Source organism: Alnus glutinosa, chromosome 14, assembly GCF_958979055.1.
Source record: "Alnus glutinosa chromosome 14, dhAlnGlut1.1, whole genome shotgun sequence".
Classification (NCBI taxonomy): Eukaryota; Viridiplantae; Streptophyta; class Magnoliopsida; order Fagales; family Betulaceae; genus Alnus; species Alnus glutinosa.
In genome coordinates, this window is record NC_084899.1 from 22,871,591 (window position 1) to 22,893,096 (window position 21,506).

The following is a 21,506-nucleotide window of genomic DNA, read 5'->3' on the forward strand; positions in this document are numbered from 1 at the left end:
ACAAAGTAAAAAGCATTGATTTTTTTTTTTTTGGATAATTAAAAACATCTATTTCTTAATGCCGAAAATCTTTGTCTAGCACAATAGCAATGTAAACATTGGACTATTTACACTTTGTTATGTATATTACAGGTCTTATATATGCCACATGTGTTTTATCTATTATGGTTGATCTCCTACAAACAAATTTAAGAATATTATTATTCGCCAAGAGTACCTTATTGCTCACATGGGCTAAGTAAGATTTTTATTTTATGAAATAAAATAATGTTATTAGAACCCAAAATAATGTTATTAAAATATTTTTAAAAATATTTAAAACATGTGGGTCGGGTCTGAAATCATAAAAAATATAAAAACCGTTCCCTAATTTCCATTAGGTTACGTCAGAAACTAAATATCACATCTCCGCCTATTGTTAGAAACTCGCCGCAACGGTCGAAATCATCTTGGTGAATAATTGAGAGTTAGAAAGTCGAAAATCTGGACAACCCTACCCACCTAATTTGAGATAGTAAAATATATTAAATAAATATAGTTTATGAATTCCTAACATTGAATATATCCTATTAATTATTGGAAAAAAAAAAAAAAAAATTCTTTCATGGCCCCACAAAAAATTAAGATATTGGATTCCATATCTTAAAAAATCCATATAATTAAATGAATGGATGACATCAAATTTTTTTATATGTAAGTCATGTCTATAATTGGCTTTTATATGTATTTCATGTTTGTAATGTTTCTATTATAAATTTTAAATACATTAATCTATTAATCTTGATTCTATATCTTTGAAATATTTTTGGCATCTGTAAGCTATCAATTTTTTTGATGATAGTAAGGAATAAAAAATTTATATCACATAATATTATAACTAATTTTTTTTTACTACAAGTTTCTTACAAATTGAGCTGATAATTCATGTAACACTTATTACGTCAACCACTAAAAGCAGTCTAAATGCTTATTAACATGTCACGTCAATCACTAGAATATAATTTGCTACCTGACGGTCCGCGTTATATTTGTTTTCATTGAACTTTCAAGTTAATTTATAAGAAATTAGAGCATGATTAAAATAAAAAATAAAAATTACAGTAAAACAAGAGCTTAAAAACCAACTTGGCCCAACCTGAGATCACAGTCGGTTTTCAGTCGCAGAATTCATGGGATCCAAACCCGAACCCGGCCCTTTTACTCTTAGCGAATCCCCGGGTTCGGGTAAGTTCCACTGTTCTATAGTCACTAGTCACAACAGAGAGCCGTATATATATATAGCTGTAGTTGATCCACAATCTCAATCATTTCCAATATCTACTCTCGCTGTCTCTCTCTCTCTTTGAATTTGTGGTGCTCCGTCTCTGTAATGGCTACTCAAGGTCAAGTCATCACCTGCAAAGGTACTCTCTATCTCTCCATTCATACACATGTAAATGTGATTGTGTGTGTGATTATATGCGAAAACTATGAGATGGGTGTGGTTCTGATTGTGATCTGTAATTGGGTGCAATGAAAATGCAAAAGCGGCGGTGGCCTGGGAACCCAATAAGCCACTGGTGATCGAGGACGTGCAGGTGGCTCCGCCGCAGGCCGGTGAGGTCCGAGTCAAGATCCTCTTCACTGCTCTCTGCCACACTGATGCCTACACTTGGAGTGGCAAGGTAGACCTTTTTTTTTTTTAACATGATCAGTATTTTCAACCATTATTTTGTTCAGATTGGTGAATTATGGTCGGTGAGATACAAATTTCATGTACTTTGTAGAACGGTTTCTCCGATGTTTTTTTGGTTGGTTGAAGATGCTGTTCTTGTTAAATCTTAGTACAGTTTGTTTGGTGGTTTATTGAAAGTTTTGGGCAATTTGTGAAGATGTGTTTGTTATTTCTTGTAAAGTTACACTTGTGTTTCTTTTCTTTTCTTTTGGTTTTTAACTTTTAGATCATGGGTTTGATTTGCAATTTTACCTGCCTGCACTTTTTAAAATAAATGTGTGGTCATTCCATGAAATTTGAGTTACCCCATTTGTATTTTGTTATAATTTTTGGTTCAAAAACTGTAATTGGGTATAGGACATTGAAGAAAATGGCAGGCATTGATATAAACAATTGATATAAACAATTGTGAGAACTCTTAAGGGTGCATGGTATTATAGAACTTAACAAATGCTATCAGTTCTGGTAAGTTTTTCAAATGTCATGGTTTTAGATGATGCTTTTATTCCTTCAGGTGCCATATGAAATGGCCATCTAATTCTTATGTGGAAATGAAAGGTCTGCATAAGTCAAATTTAGGGCATATTGTGGAGAAGGCATAGTAGTATTCTGCTTTTTCCTTGTGGGTTTGATTGTAAATTACTAGGTTATGTTGTCTACTATCTATTTCTCTCTCGCTCACAAACACACATAGATTTAGACATGTACAAAGACACATCGCAGACGTGGGATTTTTTTTTTTTCCTTTTCTTTCTGGGGTGGGGGGAGTTGTGTAGGATAGAGTGAATGCTATATATCACTAAACTTTTGTTTGCGTTTTCTATGCTTCCAGCAGTTATATCATTAATGTGTTGTCTTTTTTTTTTTTTTAATTAATGTCTTCTGTTTCCTTTCATTATCTACTCTAATATGGAGTCATGGTATCTGTCTTATAGGACCCTGAAGGTCTCTTCCCATGCATTCTTGGCCATGAGGCCGCTGGGTATGTTTAGTGGACTCTGCCATTGAAGATATTAACTATTTATGGTGTTCTTTATGCTGGAAAAAGGGTTAATTTGTTTCAATACAGGATTGTGGAGAGTGTTGGTGAAGGTGTAACTGAAGTTCAGCCAGGGGACCATGTTATTCCCTGTTACCAGGCAGAATGTCGAGAATGCAAGTTTTGCAAATCTGGGAAGACAAACCTCTGTGGCAAAGTTCGTTCTGCAACTGGAGTTGGCGTCATGTTGAGTGATCGCAAGAGCCGTTTCTCCGTAAATGGAAAGCCTATCTATCATTTCATGGGAACCTCAACATTTAGCCAGTATACTGTAGTTCATGATGTCAGTGTTGCAAAGATTGATCCAAAAGCTCCTTTGGAGAAAGTATGCCTTCTGGGGTGTGGTGTTCCTACTGGTAAGAATTTATCATACTTCCCTCATAATATCTTAAATTTACTTTATTATGATTTGTGAAAGGCCATTACCTAGTCTTGTTCTTTTCATAAAATGCCATGTCTATCATTCTTTCTTCAGTTTGAACTGCATGATTTACTCATCAAAAAAGGTTTGAACTGCATGAAAATCTTTCTTGTTATCAGTCTGGGGCAACATTTTGCACTGCAATTGATTTAGCAAGAGTTTTAAAACATTATTTTCTTGGAATTCTTCAAGATATAAGGGGCCGTTACCCAGCAGGGTCCTGCAAGGGGGAACGTGTCATTGATGTGGGCTAAGTAAGAAATTTCAATCCAAGTACCTCCCGCATGAATGCATATAAACAGAAAAGAATTGGATTTAATACTTTTGATTTGTGACCATTTTATGCATGCTGTGACATACTTTCTGAATTTGTTCTTAATATCTCTTTAGCATTTGATAAAGTTTCACTGGAAAATTGAAACTGTCACCTATTCTGTTTTTCTTTCAAGCTGGCACCGACCTATGTATTGTTGGAATAGTGACTATACTGCTGACATTCACAATTCACAATTGTATGATATCAATTCATTCATGCCCTCTTGGTTTCTGATTTTTATTATTTTTAACCATCCTTTCTTGATTGCAAAAGAATTTGAAAAGATTCCTAGAGATGGAATATGGATAGATCAGTGGAAGACTCTGTTCATGACTTGGTTACAAAATATGTTGTGAAATATGTTGGACGTGGAGTTATGGGCATCATTTCTCCCTGATGTTTAATTATACTGCCGAACTGTTGGCTGACTTTTTACTTTTTGTTCTGGCTTATATAATTACATCTTTGATCAAAGCCTTATATTTATCATCTCTCTTTTGCTAGTCATAAAAAAATTTGAATTACTTTTCAATTGCAAACATAGTTTTGCGGTTAGCTGGAGCTATGGTTAGCATGATACTGTGATAACAGTAATGTGTGTGTTTCTCTTTTTTATCCTTTTCTTTTTCTTTTTTCTTTTTTTCTTTTTTTAATTAATGAAATTACATAAGCCACTTATTATGTGTAGATCTCAGACATTATAATATTGCTGTTGTCTTTTAGGGCTTGGAGCTGTTTGGAACACAGCAAAAGTAGAACCAGGTTCAATAGTTGCTGTTTTTGGCCTTGGGACTGTTGGCCTTGCTGTAAGTCCCAAGTAGTACCTTTTTGTCATGTTCTTGTACTGATGGACAAACTATTTTAATGATTGATTAAAATATTACAATACAGGTTGCAGAGGGTGCAAAGGCAGCCGGTGCTTCACGAATCATTGGCATAGATATTGACAGCAAAAAGTATGATGTAGGTAAGTCTTGAGGTCTCACTTTTCTTGCCTTTTCATATAGCATGATATTCTGAACTGATCTGCTATAAAAGTTGTCCAACTTTGGAAATTACTTTCTATCCTTTTGTTAAAGTACATAGTTTGTTTCAAATTATTATTTGAATGCTGTCATTCTATCTCTTGAATTTTAGCAATGACGCTTATAGATCAGCTCTGAGTAGTGAGTGAAAAAGAGAGAAAGAGTAGTCATGTACATGAGGAAATCATTACCAGGAAAATTACAGCCTTCCCCCTCAACCTTGACCCCAGCAACCAGAGTTACCAGATCCCGCCTACCCACCCTATGAACTGCAAACCAGACCATGTGTCTCGATTCATGGTACTTCCACGTTCCACAGCTAAAAAGCTGGTGCTCCCAACATACTTTGTTGATCAATGTGAATAAAAACGGGGCATTTGGCCGAAACTTTGAGAAGAAATTATGATATATAGGGAAGCTAAAGAAAAGAAAATGAGATAAAGACTTGTCGTTGATGTGTTTGTGTGTGTGAATCAAATTGTACCAAAGCAAAGCAGCCCAAATAAGCTTTTGATGCTAGCCACAAGCCCAATTGGCAAACCAACTAAGCCTAGCGCCAATGTACCACATACTGGATATAGGAGTTTATCAAGCCCCTGTACATGTACTAGAAACCCAAACAAATATGCTCCAGGTGACTTGGCCACCAACTTCCCACCACCCAAAAGGAAAAAAGAAAAGGGACAAGCTTCAATAAGAACACAAAATCACAGATACTAACTGCAAATCCATTGAGTCATGGGCATGGTTTTTTTTTTTTTTTTTTTTTTTTGCGGAGTTAGCTGTTACCTTGTGATCAGAAAGAATTGAGGAATCCTCAAACTATGCTGTTATTTTCCAGTTTCTAGGGAAACAACTTGCAAACTATTTTATGAGGTTGGACCACACATGTTATTTGTTTGATTTATTTGTACACTGCTTTCAAGTTCTTTTTTATAAAGGGTTATGAAGATCTATTTATAGAGCTGTTCCTCCCATTGTAAGTTTGATATGTATACCTACCTCAAAGATGAATGCCATCTTTCTATGACTTATTTGCTTATATTGCATTGTGACCTGCAGCAAAGAATTTTGGAGTTACCGAATTCGTGAATCCAAAGGACCATGGTAAGCCAATTCAGCAGGTTATTGCTGATCTCACTGATGGTGGTGTTGACTACAGTTTCGAGTGCATTGGAAATGTCTCAGTGATGAGGGCCGCTTTAGAGTGCTGCCATAAGGTGAGTATTCTGTGTGAATTTGTGGCTTAAATGGTATCTACATGTATAAAACACACGATTTACCAAAAATTTACAGGGCTGGGGAACATCCGTTATTGTGGGTGTTGCAGCATCGGGGCAGGAGATATCCACCCGCCCTTTTCAGTTGGTAACCGGCCGTGTCTGGAAAGGCACAGCTTTTGGTGGATTTAAGAGCCGTTCACAAGTTCCTTGGCTTGTAGAGAAGTACTTGAAGAAGGTAACAACCCATTTCACAAGTGTTGAGGGCTAGTTTGGCAAGCCATTTTCATTCTCCCTCTATTTCTTTTCACTTCTTCCAAAAATATCAAATCAAAAACATTCTAATTTTTTTACACTTTTTATTTCACATCATTAATTTTTTATTACTATTTAAATAAAAAAATCCACTACAAAACAAAATTTTTTCACTTTTCTATAAAACATTCTCAAATTTTATATCACATCAATCACTTTTTATTACTATTCAAACAAATATTCCTCAACACAATTACTTACCAAACAAGTCCTAAATATGCGAGTTGTTTTTTTACTACTCTGGTAGAGGTTATGATTCATGAACTCATCTTTCCTGGTTCATATTTTGCAGGAAATAAAGGTTGACGAGTACATTACTCACAATTTGACTCTTGGGGAGATCAACAAGGCATTTGAGCTGATGCATGAAGGGGGTTGTCTCCGGTGCGTGCTTGCAGCGCATACATAAAGCAACCCTCTTGAGTCTTATGGCAAGTTACTTGTGGAGTAGTGGACTTCTGCTTTTGCCTTCGGTTTTTAGAAGTAAAAATATCTGAGTGTATGCTGGTGAATTATGCTTCTTAAGCCCTGTCTCTCTCTTGCCGCCTTATCTACCAAGTATGTATATGAATTTACGAATGCGAGTCCGGATCTTTCGTCGTGGTACTGACTACTGAGCATGATGACATGTGAAGAATAAAGTGCTTGTTTTTCTATTTGATCACAAACTTGCCTCGCTTTGTTTTTTAAGTAATGATAAATACCACATTTTTATTCAACAATTATTCTATAATGCTGATGTGGCAACTCTATCTAATTCCTAGTTTTTTTTTTTTTTTTTCTAACAATGACTGATCCAAAAATAGTTGGTTAGGACCGTCACGTCAGCATTGTATGATAGTTGTGAAATAAAAATATAGTTTCTACTTTTTAGCATTATTCTTGTTTTTGTCATTTCTTTTTTTCTTTATATATATATATATATATATATATATATATATATATATATATATATATATATATATATATCAGGGTATCTTGGTTCACCTTTAATTGAGCTTACCATGGGATGAACCAGAGGGCGCCAATAGACCCCTGTGCCTAGCCGTGTAGAGGCCTTTTATGCTCTTTTATATTTGAGTAATACTAAAAATCACACTTTTATCTCTCTCCCACTTTGTATGTGTCAGTATCAATCAACTTTTAGATTAGTCCTTATTAAAAAAGAGAAATGATATATACCACACTTTTATCTCACTTTACTGATGTGACAATGCAAATCAGCTCCTTTAGAGACGGATTGGCACTGCCATGTCAACATATGAGACAGTGGTAAGATAAAAATGTAGTTTCTAGTATTACTCTTTATATTTTATTTTCTTTAACTACAAGCAGTCTTGGAGCTCAAATGCAACTATCAAGATCTTCATTTTAAGTAAAATAGAAATGAACTATTTTGTAGTCTAAGATTCTATTTCATATATTTAATAGTGCTTATGTAGCTAACTTATTTAAAGAATTTAAAATTAAAAGAAATAATGTTCTGACACAGGAGTGATACTCTATTGTGTAGTCTCTAATCCTGGGAGAGTTTGAGTTTACCAATGGTTATAAATGATACTCCATTTGTGACAAGAAATGTAGATTTTTAACTTAATTTGTTTAGGAAACTCAAACATTTAAATGTTAATTCAATATTACACTCCTATGATACTTCCTCTAAGATTGCTTTTAGCCCTACAATTTGCTTGCTTAATGTGTGTTTTTAAACAAAATCATGGAAAGTATCATATTTGAGAATCATTTAAAAATGTGAAAAATTCACGTAAAAAATGCACAATTTTAAAGATAAGTTAAGGCACTATATTTTCAAATTATAGATTTTTACCAAATATTTAACTATATTTTTAAAAATTACATTTTTATTAATTGCATTTTTGAAATCGCTATTTTTTTTAAACCATACATTTTAAAACCATTAAACCAAACAAACGCTAAATGCTTCCTACATAATATTAGTTTTGCTGATCACACATCATACGTGGATGTGTTGGCGCCTAAACCAATCTAAAACTTTTTTTTTTTAATTTTTATTTCTTGGAAGAAACAAAAATTACATGGCGTCTCATTAACAAATAAGTGGGAATACAAGAAGTTATCTCTAGCATTTTTAAAAAAATTGTTTGTTAAGGGTTTTTTTATTCTCCCTTTTATTTTTTTTTTTGTTTTCAAAACAAAAATATTAACAAACAATTACAAAATTCTCAAAACTATTTTTTATCTTTATGTTACATTAGAACAATTTTCAAACAGAAAAAACAAAAACACCATCTAAAAAATATTAACAAACGGAACCAAATCTTTTGTCATGTCGGATGTTTTTAACTTTTTATTTTTCATTTACAATAATACCCTTCCTTATCGAGGCTTTCCATCATTCGTTTGTGAAAATGTTAGTATCATTATAAAAGTCATTTATTAATGGAATAATTTTTTTTTTTTTTTAAGGACAATTTTTTATACGACCTGTAAATTCAACATAAATCCAATACGGAATTAAAGAGTGGGTTTAGTTGTTCGACTCGTTTAATTAAATGTATCGGATATGATTGACCTATAGTCTTAAACATATGCTTCGACACGACCCAAACCCAACATAAGCAATTTTTTACATGACCTGCATACTCGAAGCCCAATACAAAATTATAAGGTTAAAGTTGAGGGGTTTGACCTGTTTAATTAAATGGATCAGGTTAAAGTTGACCTATCTTGCCTTATTACCTATGCCTCAACATGATCCAAACCCAACACGCGAACACGAATTACCACCCCTACTTGATATTATTCCACATTTTCATCTATCAATATTCAATGGCTTAATACTATGTCATGACTTAATATTATGTTAGGTTAGAGTTAGTATATATAATTTTATACCTATATCTCGACACAACATGACGGAAACTGGAATTATCACCCCTTACAATAGAGAATAAGTTCTCCCAAGCACAAACAGAGACGCACAAAAGAATGAAGAGATTTAGATTTGAAATTTTCATTGTGTACAGCAAACTTCATTTTAATTGCAATCTAAAAGAAACCAAGCTCTTTAATTGTAAAACTACCCAGGCTAATTAAGACCCATGCATGTATATATACATAGGAGACATGTTACATATATATCTTTTTTTTTGTACATCTTCCATATATATTTTTTTCTAAATCAACCATTGAATCTGTAGGACCCACATGTGGGTCATTGTGAGGAGAAATGATTTTTTTACATCTCTTATACATTTCTCATACATCTTTTTTCTAAATTAATCATTGGATCTGTAGAACCCATAAAAACCCACGTGTGAGTACTAAAGATCTAATGGTTGATTAAGAAAATAGATGTATAAGAGATGCACAAAAGATGCATATGCAACATGTATATATATATAGGGAAATGTTCAAATTACAACAAGTGCACTACAAATGCACAACTCCAAGGCACATTGGAGGGGTTCCCTCCAATGTGCCTTGGAGTTGTGCATTTGTAGTGCACTTGTTGTGCATGTATCATTGCCTATATATATATGAGAAACGTAAAAAAATCATTTCCTATTTACATAGGATCTTTATAAATTTTGGTTGGTTGGTGGGTAGTTTCTATAAAGAGATTCCATGGTGGACTGGAACACAAATAAGCAACAAAAAAATAACGCGGAAAATAATAACTGATTTCCCCTTAATAGGAAATCCTAACCAAATTGGGAATGATGGCTAGGATACAACTTTAATATGACAGGTGTCACATCCAGATTTGCCTTTTACTTTTCGTTTTCATTATGTTGGTGTGAATTTAATTTGCAGCATATAAGGAGGATTTGTCGGTTCTTCGCATTTTAATCATTAATTAAATGATTAAATTTATTATTTATTTACTACTGCTTTTAAGATAAATAGTGGTGATTTAACAAAATCAAAATATCAAGATTTTAAGATCTAGAGATTGTTGTGGGATACATCATGCAGTAGTATTTTGGAATCAATATGGCGTTAGGAGTCTGTGTTATAATCGGTTTGGGTGTAGCACTAGGGTGCACTGGTTTGAACAGGTTCTCTCAAAATCTAAAGGACTAGATTCCCTTAAAACCTAACAAGTTATCTCGTGTTTGTGAAACCATTCACGTAACATAGATAAATCCTATCCTCATGGGTTTTGCTGCATGATTCAAATTCCTGCTTTTGAAATAAATGGCGTTTTTAGAATAAGTGGTAATTTAATAAAAACAAAATATAAAGATTAAAATCGACATTGAGAGAGAGATAAAGCCTATTCTCATGGGTTTTGTTGTGTGATTCAAAAACTCCTATTTTTTGGGTAAGTAATGATTTAATAAAAACAAAATATCAAGATCTGGATTGAGAGAGAGAGAGAGAGAGAGAGAGAGCCTATCCTAATGGATTTTGCTGCATAATTCAAAAAACCCTTACTTTTGAAATAAATGATAATCTTTATCATTGCGGGTTTTGTTGTCCAATTATAAGGGCACGTTTGGCATTGTATATTTGTAGATAAAAAATTCGATTTTAAAACCAAATCACATTAAAATGAATTGTTTGAAATTGCATTTTAAAAAATTGCTATTTGAAAACACAAAAATTTTGTATTTTCAAATCACAAAGGTTTTTTTTAATAATAATAAAATTAAAAAAAAAAAAAAACAATTTTAAAAGCTAAACTACAATTTTGTTAAACGTTTAATTGAATTCGTAAAAATCACTTCAAATCGCATATTTTAAAGATCAATTGGCATTGCCATGTCAACAAGGTAAGATAGTGGTGTGAAAAAAATGTAATTTCTAGTATTATTCTTTACATTTCATTTTCTTAACTACAAATAGTCTTCGGGTTCAAATGCAAGGATGATAAACAAATCTTCATTTCAAGTAAAATAGGGATGAATTATTTTGTAGTTTAAGATTCTATTTTATGAAATATATTTAATAGTGCTTATGTTGCCGATTCATTTAAAGAATGACTTAACACATGTCACCATTAAAACAATGTTCTGACACAGGAGTGATACTCTATTTTGCAGTTTCTAATCCTAGGAGAGACTTTGAGTTTACCAAAGGTTATAAATGATACTCTATTTGTGACAAGAAAGGTAAATTTTTAACTTATTTATCTAGGAAACTTAAAACATTTAAAATGCTAATTCAATATTACACTCCTATGGTACTTCCTCTAAGTGTGCTTTTGGCCCTATAATTTGCTCGCTTAATGAACGTTTTTAAATAAAATCGTGAAAAGTGTCACATTTGAGAATCATTTGAAAATGTAAAAAATTCACGTTTTTGTATGACATGTAAGGGGTGCGTTTTAAAAACGCACAGTTTTAAAGGTAAGTCAAGGCACTATGGTTTCAAATTATAGATTTTATCAAATATTTAACTATATTTTAAAAATTACGTTTTTATTACCTGCATATTTGAAATCTCTAATTTTTTTAAACCGCACATATTAAAACTGATAAACCCTAATCACACATATCATACGTGGATCTGTTTGGCTCCTAAACCAATCTAATTTTTTTTTTTAAGAAACAAAAATGATGGCGTCTCTTTAACAAGAAGTTATCTCTAGCCTTTTTAAAAAAATTGTTTGTTAACGGTTTTTTTATTATCTCTTTTATTTTTTGTTTTCAAAACAAAAATATTAACAAAGAATCACAAAATTCTCAAAACTATTTTTATCTTTACGTTACAATAGAACAATTTTCAAACAAACAAAAAAAAACCAAAAACACCTTCTAAAAAGTATTAACAAACGAAGCCAAATCTTTTGCGGTGGCGGATGTTTTTATTTTTCATTTACAATAATATCCAATACAAAATTAGAGGGTTAGAGTTGAGAGATTTGACATGTTTAATTAAATGGGTCGGGTTAGGATTAATCTATATAGTATTATACACATATCTTGACATGACCTGAACCCAACACATGAACATGAGTTGCTACCGTTACTTGACACTATTCCACATTCTCATCGATCAGTATTCAATGACTTAATATTATGTCATATTAGAATTAATATATATATATATAATTTTACACTCATATTTCGACACAACTTGACGGAATCAGGAATTACCACCCCTACAATAGAGAATAAGTTCTCCCAAGCTCAAACAGAGAAGCACAAAAGAATTAAGAGATCTAGATTTGAAATTTTCATTGTGTACAGCAAACTTCATTTTAATTGAAATCTAAAAGAAACCAAGCACTTTAATTGTAAAACTACACAGGCTAATTAAGGGAAGGCTGATAATGAAGAAAAGATGCAACTCCTAGAGATCGATTAGAATCAAATCAAACAGCTGAGGAATCCTTCTTTGTCAACTCAACTCTGTTTTTCAGACTCTCAAGCTCACCTTCATGATCATTATATTCGTAAGCAAATCCGCCGTGGCTCGTCAAATCCATTCCTGCCATCTCCTCATCTGATGAAATTCTCAGAAGCTTCAATGCGTGCAGCAACCAGAACAATGTCCCCATGGTAACGCTCGCCCATCCTACAACCACCAAAATCTGGACAACGTGCGCAGCCAAGAGCCTTGCACCGCCGCCCATGAGCAGCCCATATGGCCGGTCAGGTAGCCCCGGATAAACCTCGTTGACATACGCCTTCTTTGCAAACAAGGCAGTGAAGATTATCCCCCACGAGCCGCAGCCGCCATGAAGTTGCGCCGCTTCCAATGGATCGTCATACTTGAATTTTTCAGCAAGCTTGTTGCAGCCAATGAGAACCCAAGCAGCAACAAACCCACATAGGATTGCCGCCCAAGGATCAACAACCGAGCAGCCGGAGGTGATTGCCGCAAACCCACCTAGCAAACCATTGCATACATCGGTGACATTCCAGTGGCCGGAAAGTAGGCGTTTCCCGAAAAGTGTGGTCAGGGCAGCAGAGCATCCGGCAAGAGTTGTTGTAACTGCGGTTCTCCCAACGGCACTCCATTGCCCATAATAAGAACCGCTCTCTCCATAAGCCTTCGAGATGCTGATAAACGAACCAGGATTGAATCCATACCAGCCAAACCAGAGCAGGAAAGTCCCCAAAACGACTAAAGTCCCGCTATGTCCGCGCATCACCACGGCTCGGCCGCCATGATCAAACCGGCCGATGCGCGGTCCTTCAATGAAGGCGCCCCAAAAACCGGCAACAGCTCCAACCAAGTGAACCACACCTGAACCAGCAAAATCAATGACTCCAGATCCAAACAAGAGGTTATTATCAGATCGAGCAGGGCTTGCCCAACCATCAGCAGACCAGAACCAATGAGAAACAATTGGATAGACCAAACCGGTCAGGAAAGACGAATAGATCAAATACGCAATGAACTGCGTTCGTTCCGCGATCGAACCGCTCGTTATTCCGGCGGCTGCGATGGCAAAAGCCCATTGATAAAGGAAGTAACCGTAGTCAAAAGAGGAGGAAGGAAACTTCTCGAGGCCAAAGAAGTGTGCGCCAATGAGACCGTTTGACGGCCCGCCAAAGGCGAAGGCAAAGCCGAAGAGATAGTAGAAGATCCCGCCCGTTGCGGCATCGAGGACATTGGTGAGCATGATGTTCATAGTGTTCTTGGCACGAACAGAGCCGGCGCACAACATGGCAAAACCAAGCTGCATGGAAAAGACAAGATAAGCAGAGAAGAGAAGGTAGGTGGTGTCAACAGCATAGGCTGTGTCAACAAACTTGTTCGAGATGGCATCAAAGCGGCTACAAAGGTATTCGGCGGCAGCCGTGCCATTCCCGGCACCACCCAGTAGAGAGTGGAGGTCGGCAGCAGAGCAGGTGATAGCAGCCGCCATGACAGGGAAGAAAACAGAGAGAGATATATAGAGAAATGATTATTTTAATATTTTATACTTGTAACATGACTCGTATATATAATACCCATACATGTATATATACAAACGAGACATGTTACATATGCCTTCTTTTTTTTTTTTTACCATCTTCTGTATATAATTTTTTTTAAATCAACTATTGAATCTGTAGGACTCACACGTGGATCATTGTAAGGAAAAATTTGTACATTTTTTTTTTCTAAATTAACCATTGGATCTGCAAAACCCATAAGAACTCACATATGAGTACTACAGATCCAATGGTTGATTAAGAAAATAAATATATAAGAGATATACAAAAGATATATATATGAGAAATGTAAAAAAATAATTTTTTATTTACGTAGGATCTTTATAGATTCTGGTTGGTTGATGGGTTGTTTCCATAAAGAGATTTCATGGTGGAGTGGGACACAAATAAGCAACAACAAAATAACGCGGAAAATAATAACTGATTTCCCCTTAATAGGAAATCCAAACGAAATTGGGAATGATAGTTAGGATACAACTTTAATATGACAGGTGTCACATCTAGATTTGCCTTTTTTACTTATTTTTTTTTTTTTTTCATTATGTTGGTGTGAATTTAATTTGCGGCATATATGAAGGATTTGCCGGTTTTTTGCATTTTAATCATTAATTAAATGATTAAATTTGTTATTTCTTTACTACTGCTTTTAAGATATATAGTGGTGATTTAACAAAATCAAAATATTAAGATTTTAAGATCTAGAGATTGTTGTGGGATACACCATGTAGTAGTAGTTATCAAATTCCATTCAATAGCTATTTAGTAGTTATTTTTTTTTATTTCTATTTTGGTGTTAGGTAAGCTTGGCAATTTTGACACGACCCACGAATCCGGCACGAACACGACACGAATATATAGGGTTTGGGTTAATGCTATAACCCGTTTATGACCCGTCAACCCGTTAATGACACATTTATGACCCACCAACCTGTTTATGACACGTTTATGATTCATCAACCCGTTTATAATACATTTATGACGCGATAATTACATATTTTTTACCAAATTAGCTAAATGGGTTGACACGCTAACCCGATGGGTTGACACGCCAACCAAATGGGTTAATACGGCAACCCGAATTGCCAAGCCTAGTGTTAGGAGTCTCTGTTAGAATCGGTTTGGGTGTAGCACTAAGGTGCACTGGTTTGAGTATGTTCTCTCAAAATCTAAAGGATTAAGTTCCTTTAAAACCGAACAAATTATCCCGTGTTTGTAAAATCATTCACGTAACAGAGATAAATCCTATCCTCGTGAATTTTGCTGCATGATTCAAATTCTTGCTTTTGGTATAAATGGACCAAATGGTGTTTTTAGAATAAGCGATAATTTAATAAAAATAAAATATCAAGATTAAAATCGACATTAAGAGAGATAAAGCCTATTCTCATGGGTTTTGTTATTCAAAAACTCCTATTTTTGGGGTAAGTAATTATTTAATAAAAATAAAATATCAAGATCCGGATTGAGAGAGAGAGCCTATCCTCATGGATTTTGCTGCATTATTCAAAAAAAAAACCTTTACTTCTAAAATAAATAATAATTTAACATCTATAATTGCGGGTTTTGTTATCCAATTATAAGGGTGCGTTTGGCGATGTATATTTGGAGATAAAAAATTCGATTTTAAAACCAAATCACAAAAAATAAATTGTTTAAAATTACGTTTTAAAAATTTAAGATTTTGTGTTTTCAAATCACAAAGGGTTTTTTTTTTTTAAAAAAAACACACACAATTTTAAAAGTTAAACTACGATTTTGCCAAACCTTTAATTGCGTTCGTAAAAATCACGTTTTCAAATCGCATATTTTAAAATCGTACTTTTTAAAATTGTAAACCCAAACGGATTCTAAAACCCTTGCTTTTTTAACTTATATGCGAAAAAAATAAAAAAAAAATAAATAAATAAACCTCACTTGACCCAATATAATTCTTTATTTTTCTCAAAATCTCTGGTACAAGCATTATAATAATATTGAAAGTACCTAAATTTATGGCACATTTCGAAGATTAGAAAGCCTTGTCTTCATTGATGATGAACGCCATATCCTTGAAAACGGGTGGTGAACAAAGCAATATTCTACTGCAATAAGCAACATATATAACTAGTCTCCAGGTATCACGAAGAATGCCTGCTTTGACTCTTCTACAAAATCACCTACCTACCTACCTTCACGCCACGTTACTCACTGCCTCGAGCATTTACTCATGGTGGAGGAGCCCAGTTCCCAGCTTTGAACTCTTTATAGAAGCTGGAGCTTTTTGAAACAACATAAAAGACTGCATATGTGGCATCATATGAGATAAGAAAACGAGATTAATAAAGAAATAGAACGGAAATTCTTTTCATTGTAAAGGAAATTAAATGTCTTCATGACGTTTTGAAAACAATTTTTTTTTTTTTTAAAAAAAAAAAAAAAGTAATTGACCCCAAGGGGTTATTGGTTGAAAATAGTGGTGAAGAGTCTGAAGACATACCTGGGATCCCTGGAATAATAAAGTTTGGTTCTTTTAGAACTTCGTGAAGTGTTCTTTTCTCATTCACTTTCACCCATTTAGAGCCTCTGCCTGAGGAGCATTAAACATTGAGTTTACATATATAACAAAAGGGTGAAGTAAGGAACTTGAACGGTCAATAGAAACATGCCTTCCACTCGCTATAGGTGTAAGAGATATTCAATAATAAAGTTTACTCCTACAATGCATCACAGCTCTTCATGAACTAGTTTCTGGCATTATCTTTGTGTTTTCTCGCTTCCTTATAATAATGGTCTAGTGACAATGTGATGATGCCGGGGGGTCAAGCTTGGTGAGCTTAAGTATATGTCCGGAAGACAAATATCTCTCGAAATGGACAAAAGCTCACATGAACTAATGAGCATAAGCACAACTGATTCTCAATGGACAATGTTACGAGCCTACAGTCATATAGAAAGAGATGTTATTTATCTAATGAGAGTATTATTTCTATTAAAATTCTTGTAGTAGATAATAGTAGAAAATAGAGGGATAATATGTTATCCCTAAATAGTTGTGTATTATCTTTATTAATAGTTGTTAATGATAGGATAGTCATAGGATACATCTCTATGAAGTGTTGGTGATAGGATATATCTTTGTGAGAGTAGTTTATGTTTATCACATTTCTTTGTAACTCTATACAAACCTATAAGGTTGATAAATAAAGTAAGCAAAGATTATTAATATTCAGCTCTTGAGTTTATTTGGAAGGTAACAGACAATGGAAGTACGTGTCACAGCCACACAGCCAAGTGGCTGCATGGTCGTGTATAGCTTCAGGACACCCTAAAAAGTAGTATGAACAAAAAGTGAAAGTACCCACATGCAGATGCAAGAACAAATCTGTGTACAATATAGATGACCGACTCTCTGCGTTTCATAATATTTTCCCATTATAAAGAGACTTGAAATCTTTGCATGAATCCAATAAAGCAATCAACGAGACCATCCATTTAAAACACCATATCTCGTATGAATTGCTATAATGGAAAGAGAATAGTTCACTGACACTGACACCAATAATATGATTGGTCAAGTGTTATTCATATATTTCCAAAGTTGAAACTGATGTCTGATGGGATAAATATACCCAAGTGAATTAGTCATGTATTGTCACCAAACTTCCAAGTGACTTAACATGACGTTTCTAAATTATCATATTGGCTGAAAGACCTCAGTCTTGGCATAAACCTATGGCTGTTAAAAAAGATGTGAAGCTACATTATTCATGATCAAAGGCCACCAACAAAATAGCACCTTATAAACTAAAAGGCAAAAAATTGTCACCATATGTTTCTCCAAATCTGGAGTTTCAACAGACTCCCATAAAATGTCATGTTTGAATGCATGATCATCAAACCACTGACAAGAAGGAAAAATGGAGGACAAAGACGTGAGTTGATATAAAAAGTGGGCCAAGGGAGATTACGGAACATCCTACCTGCAGAGATCCCAAGATTAGAATCCTCAGATGCATCTTTCTCTACTCCATCAAAACTTTCTACATGAGATGCTGCAGTTCCCTCAAGGAGATAATGAAGAAGTTTTAACTTTGATAGACGAACTCCAGAACCAGCCTACTGAATCGAGAAGTAAGCAATTAGAAATAATGCATAAAAATGATGAAACTATTTAAGATGCAAAGAATTATTTCTTGGACGACTTCCAAGTAAAAGCATCCTAGACAATTACAATGGTTTGGAGACTCTAAATGATAACTTTGAATTGGTGATCTCCTGCAAATTATTTTGACAATTTCCCTTAGCATGATATCATGTGGAGAGCACTGCAATTGGTCTTAAGTAGTTTGACACCACATATCATTTTCAATGGTCAAGCAGATACATGTAGACATGAATATAGCGGTGCAAATTCACTTTGGATATTTTATTCAGAGCTATTGATCAATATAAGATACTAATAGAGAAAATGAACAAATAATATATAAGGATGTAACTCAAAAATAATCCATGACTTAGCAATTTAGTAGACCCAAATCTCAATTATCAGTAATCATCCAGAACTTGACCAAGCATATCACAAGAAAATAAAGCTCACTAAGAATCAAGCAAGTATGAAAAACTGCTAAAACTGCTAGACTTGCATCATCCATTGGTGTAGACTACAAAGAGGCCAAGAGTTTAGCGTGCCTCCTGCTGGTGTGTTCATGTATGCTCATGTGAGTTTATCTCGTGTATGATTGTGAAGACATGCACAGACACGGTATAGTTAGAACTAAAAAGGAAGAGAAGAATCCCTGCCATAGATATATCTGCTGGCAATTGACTAGGGATTCTCAGATTCGCTTGAAATGTGTAAGCTATTTTGGACAAAACTCAATAGAGATATGAATAACGGATTCTTTCACCAACATACAAACTGTTGGACATGTACAGAATGGGATTAAACAGTAAGAGAGAAAGATATAACCAGTACCATACAGATTTCATTAACTTTCTTAATCCTGCCTTTTGGTTGCATGGAATTTTCAATTAAGTCCATATATTTGATATTTTACGCTACAATTGACTTCATTTTGCCTTAGGGTATAGATGAAGAGAAGCTGGAAGCCTCAACAAGCCAGCCTTAAATCTAACATCTAAATACCCATACCAAGTGCTCCTAATCAAGGCCATTTAATATAGCCTTAAATAGGGAATAGGAGCACCAAATCTGCTAATATGTTCATGTCAACCCAACATTCTACAAAAACTTCAAGAGATATTATGCCACAGAACACCAGATAAAGTTGAGATTCTCATTATTCATATTGATCAACTACCACGGTCAAACTAGTAAAATATATATTTGACTTAACCAAGGAATCAGAAAGCCATCAATGGTGTGACAAACCCAGAAATTTAAGGGAATTTGTTCAATGTTACAAAATAATTGGAACACAAAAAAGTTATTAAAATGTTGAAAGGGCAATAATAGTCACTGAAACAAGAATGACATAAAAGCGCTTACCTCATAGTATAACTCAATAGATTCACGGTTGTAATTTTTCTCTTTGTCCCATGGCAATGGTAGACAACTTTCTGAAAACATGTTTGAAATCTAAGGAGATCAAAAAAAGCACATAAGCTGAGGGGCATTGCATGCCAAATACAAAACTCATTTTAAAAAAAAGAAAAAAAAAGAAGAAGAAGGTATATATGGCAATCTACTAAAAAGGATATCATGTCAAGATGAGCTGAAAACATGTCGGTCTCACAGAAGTCCTCGATAAAGTCGCTGGACATAACCTCTGCATACAGAAGAAGAACTGGCCAGTGAAGAATATTATTTTTATCTAATGCTGGCTTCCTTAATCCAGTAAGTTCTCGAAACATTGCCTTGCCAATCTTCAAGCCTCTATCTTCAATGGCAGAAACAAGGTCCTGTAAAAAGTTTCAGGAGCGAAGAAAAAGGGGAACATGAGCATCAAGGTACCAAAGAGAGATTTGTTTTGAACAGTGCATGCAGTTATCAAACCTTAGCCTCAGCAACAGCCCTGGAAACTTGAGCCTCACGCTGCTCATGCTCCAACCTCCGCAAATCAATTTGCTTTGCAAGCTTCTTTAGTTCTTCATTGTTTGGGTCACGTTCAAGTCCATTTTCGCAAAATGATTTCGCCTCAGCCAACAAGTTCAATGACAGAGATGCTTTGGCAGCTCGATAAAGTGCCTAATCAAAATTCATATCGCTCCATAAAACAAAATCTAGCTGACTGAGAGCAAACTTAAAAATTTACCACCTTGACGTTTTCGGGGAACAGCTTAATTGCCTCCTCGGCATCCATGAGAGCACGTCTGTAATTTCCTAGCAGCAAATTCACATGGGCTCTATTCGAGAAGAGAATCGAGTGTTCAGAGTCGCTTAACACCTTCTGATCAATTGCCCTCGTGTAACAATCAATAGCATCAGCGTAATGCTTTTTCCCCATCTTCACATACTGGTTACCCTTTTCCTGCAAATCAATCGAGCCCCAAAAGATATCATCCCCAGAATCTTATTCGAGCATATGATAATACATATGATGTTTTCTCTGACCCACACATACACACAGACACTCAGAGAGAGAGAGAGAGAGAGAGAGAGAGACCTTGAGTTCAAGGGCAGCAGAATGTTTGAGGGCAGAGATAGCTTCAAGGTCCGATTTCTCGGACTCGGTGGTGGGCTCCGAACCCGCTTGCATCCATAACGCCATTCCTCTTGTGCGTGCTTGAGAGAGAGAGACACACACACACACACACAGAGACAGAGGCCCTACTCTTTGAGTTTCGGTGGTAAAGATGAAGAAACTAGAAACAACTATGCTACATGTCGTTGCAAATAGGAGTAGATAAGAGCCGCTACATGTCGTTTGGAACAAATGGTTGATTTGACAATTATGGGGAAAAATGGGAAAACTAGGAAAGCTACTTACTCTAATTCCAAGCTTGAAAACTACACGTCGTTTGACTAATAAGGTAAAAGGTTGGTGAAAGACTACATGGTTCCCATTCAATCTTTGTCCTTATCCCTCTAACTTAATGCAATTTATCAAACCAAAATAATTTCTATTATTTTCTAATCTCTGAATCCTGATTTTCTTCTCCATTTCGAGTGGAACGGTGAAAATTCTTTTTTATATGAAATTCATTTCACATCCCCACAAATTGCTGCACGATGAATATGTTACTACTTTAAATAACGTGCCACCATATATACCGTTAGTTGCAAGAAATCAAATCTAAACCGAAAAATAGATCCTTAAAATGGAGAGGCTCTTATTTTGATTTTAAATTATTCATTGTTAAAAACTAATTTTTGCCATTTAGATATTTGCAAAGAGGAGAGTTTTTGTATGGGCATGCAAAAGTTTTGTTGGTGCAATTATTTTCCCCATGTACATATTCATGCACAAAAAAGTAATATTACACTTATAACTTTTTTACTTGCCGGCACATGTCAACATGTAATTAAAGTCACATCAGACATTAAAATATCATTAATACCCTCCAATCACATACCGACATGGATCAACAATTTGTAAAATAATTATAAAAGTGCTGTAAATCTAATATTTTTGTTTTC

The 21,506-nt window shown here is 34.6% G+C and overlaps 3 protein-coding genes across 5 annotated transcripts; 1 reads left to right on the forward strand and 2 right to left on the reverse strand.

Moving 5' to 3' along the window:
* The first annotated feature begins 1,242 nt into the window (after positions 1 to 1,242).
* Positions 1,243 to 6,718, forward strand: LOC133857266 (alcohol dehydrogenase class-3). The gene is made up of 9 exons (XM_062292466.1): positions 1,243 to 1,403; positions 1,528 to 1,664; positions 2,650 to 2,696; positions 2,784 to 3,109; positions 4,214 to 4,296; positions 4,382 to 4,457; positions 5,578 to 5,735; positions 5,812 to 5,973; positions 6,343 to 6,718. The coding sequence occupies exons 1-9, from the start codon at positions 1,370 to 1,372 to the stop codon at positions 6,457 to 6,459; spliced, it is 1,140 nt and encodes a 379-aa protein (XP_062148450.1). The 5' UTR covers positions 1,243 to 1,369; the 3' UTR covers positions 6,460 to 6,718.
* A 5,497-nt stretch (positions 6,719 to 12,215) lies between these two features.
* Positions 12,216 to 13,866, reverse strand: LOC133857267 (ammonium transporter 1 member 2-like). The gene has a single exon (XM_062292467.1). The coding sequence runs from the start codon at positions 13,855 to 13,857 to the stop codon at positions 12,355 to 12,357; it is 1,503 nt and encodes a 500-aa protein (XP_062148451.1). The 5' UTR covers positions 13,858 to 13,866; the 3' UTR covers positions 12,216 to 12,354.
* A 1,975-nt stretch (positions 13,867 to 15,841) lies between these two features.
* Positions 15,842 to 20,739, reverse strand: LOC133857412 (uncharacterized). Of its 3 annotated transcripts, XM_062292675.1 has the most exons (9): positions 20,533 to 20,737; positions 20,185 to 20,397; positions 19,923 to 20,114; positions 19,626 to 19,828; positions 19,416 to 19,494; positions 17,887 to 18,022; positions 16,404 to 16,493; positions 16,096 to 16,205; positions 15,842 to 16,008 (listed from the first exon to the last, which is right to left on the reverse strand). In XM_062292675.1, the coding sequence occupies exons 1-8, from the start codon at positions 20,635 to 20,637 to the stop codon at positions 16,132 to 16,134; spliced, it is 1,092 nt and encodes a 363-aa protein (XP_062148659.1). In that variant the 5' UTR covers positions 20,638 to 20,737; the 3' UTR covers positions 15,842 to 16,008; positions 16,096 to 16,131. The 3 variants fall into 3 exon arrangements, 2 of the variants coding, with proteins under 2 accessions (XP_062148659.1, XP_062148658.1); XR_009898329.1 differs by having other exon boundaries at positions 15,842 to 16,205; positions 16,404 to 16,489; positions 20,533 to 20,739; XM_062292674.1 differs by having other exon boundaries at positions 15,842 to 16,205; positions 20,533 to 20,735.
* Positions 20,740 to 21,506: the final 767 nt, after the last annotated feature.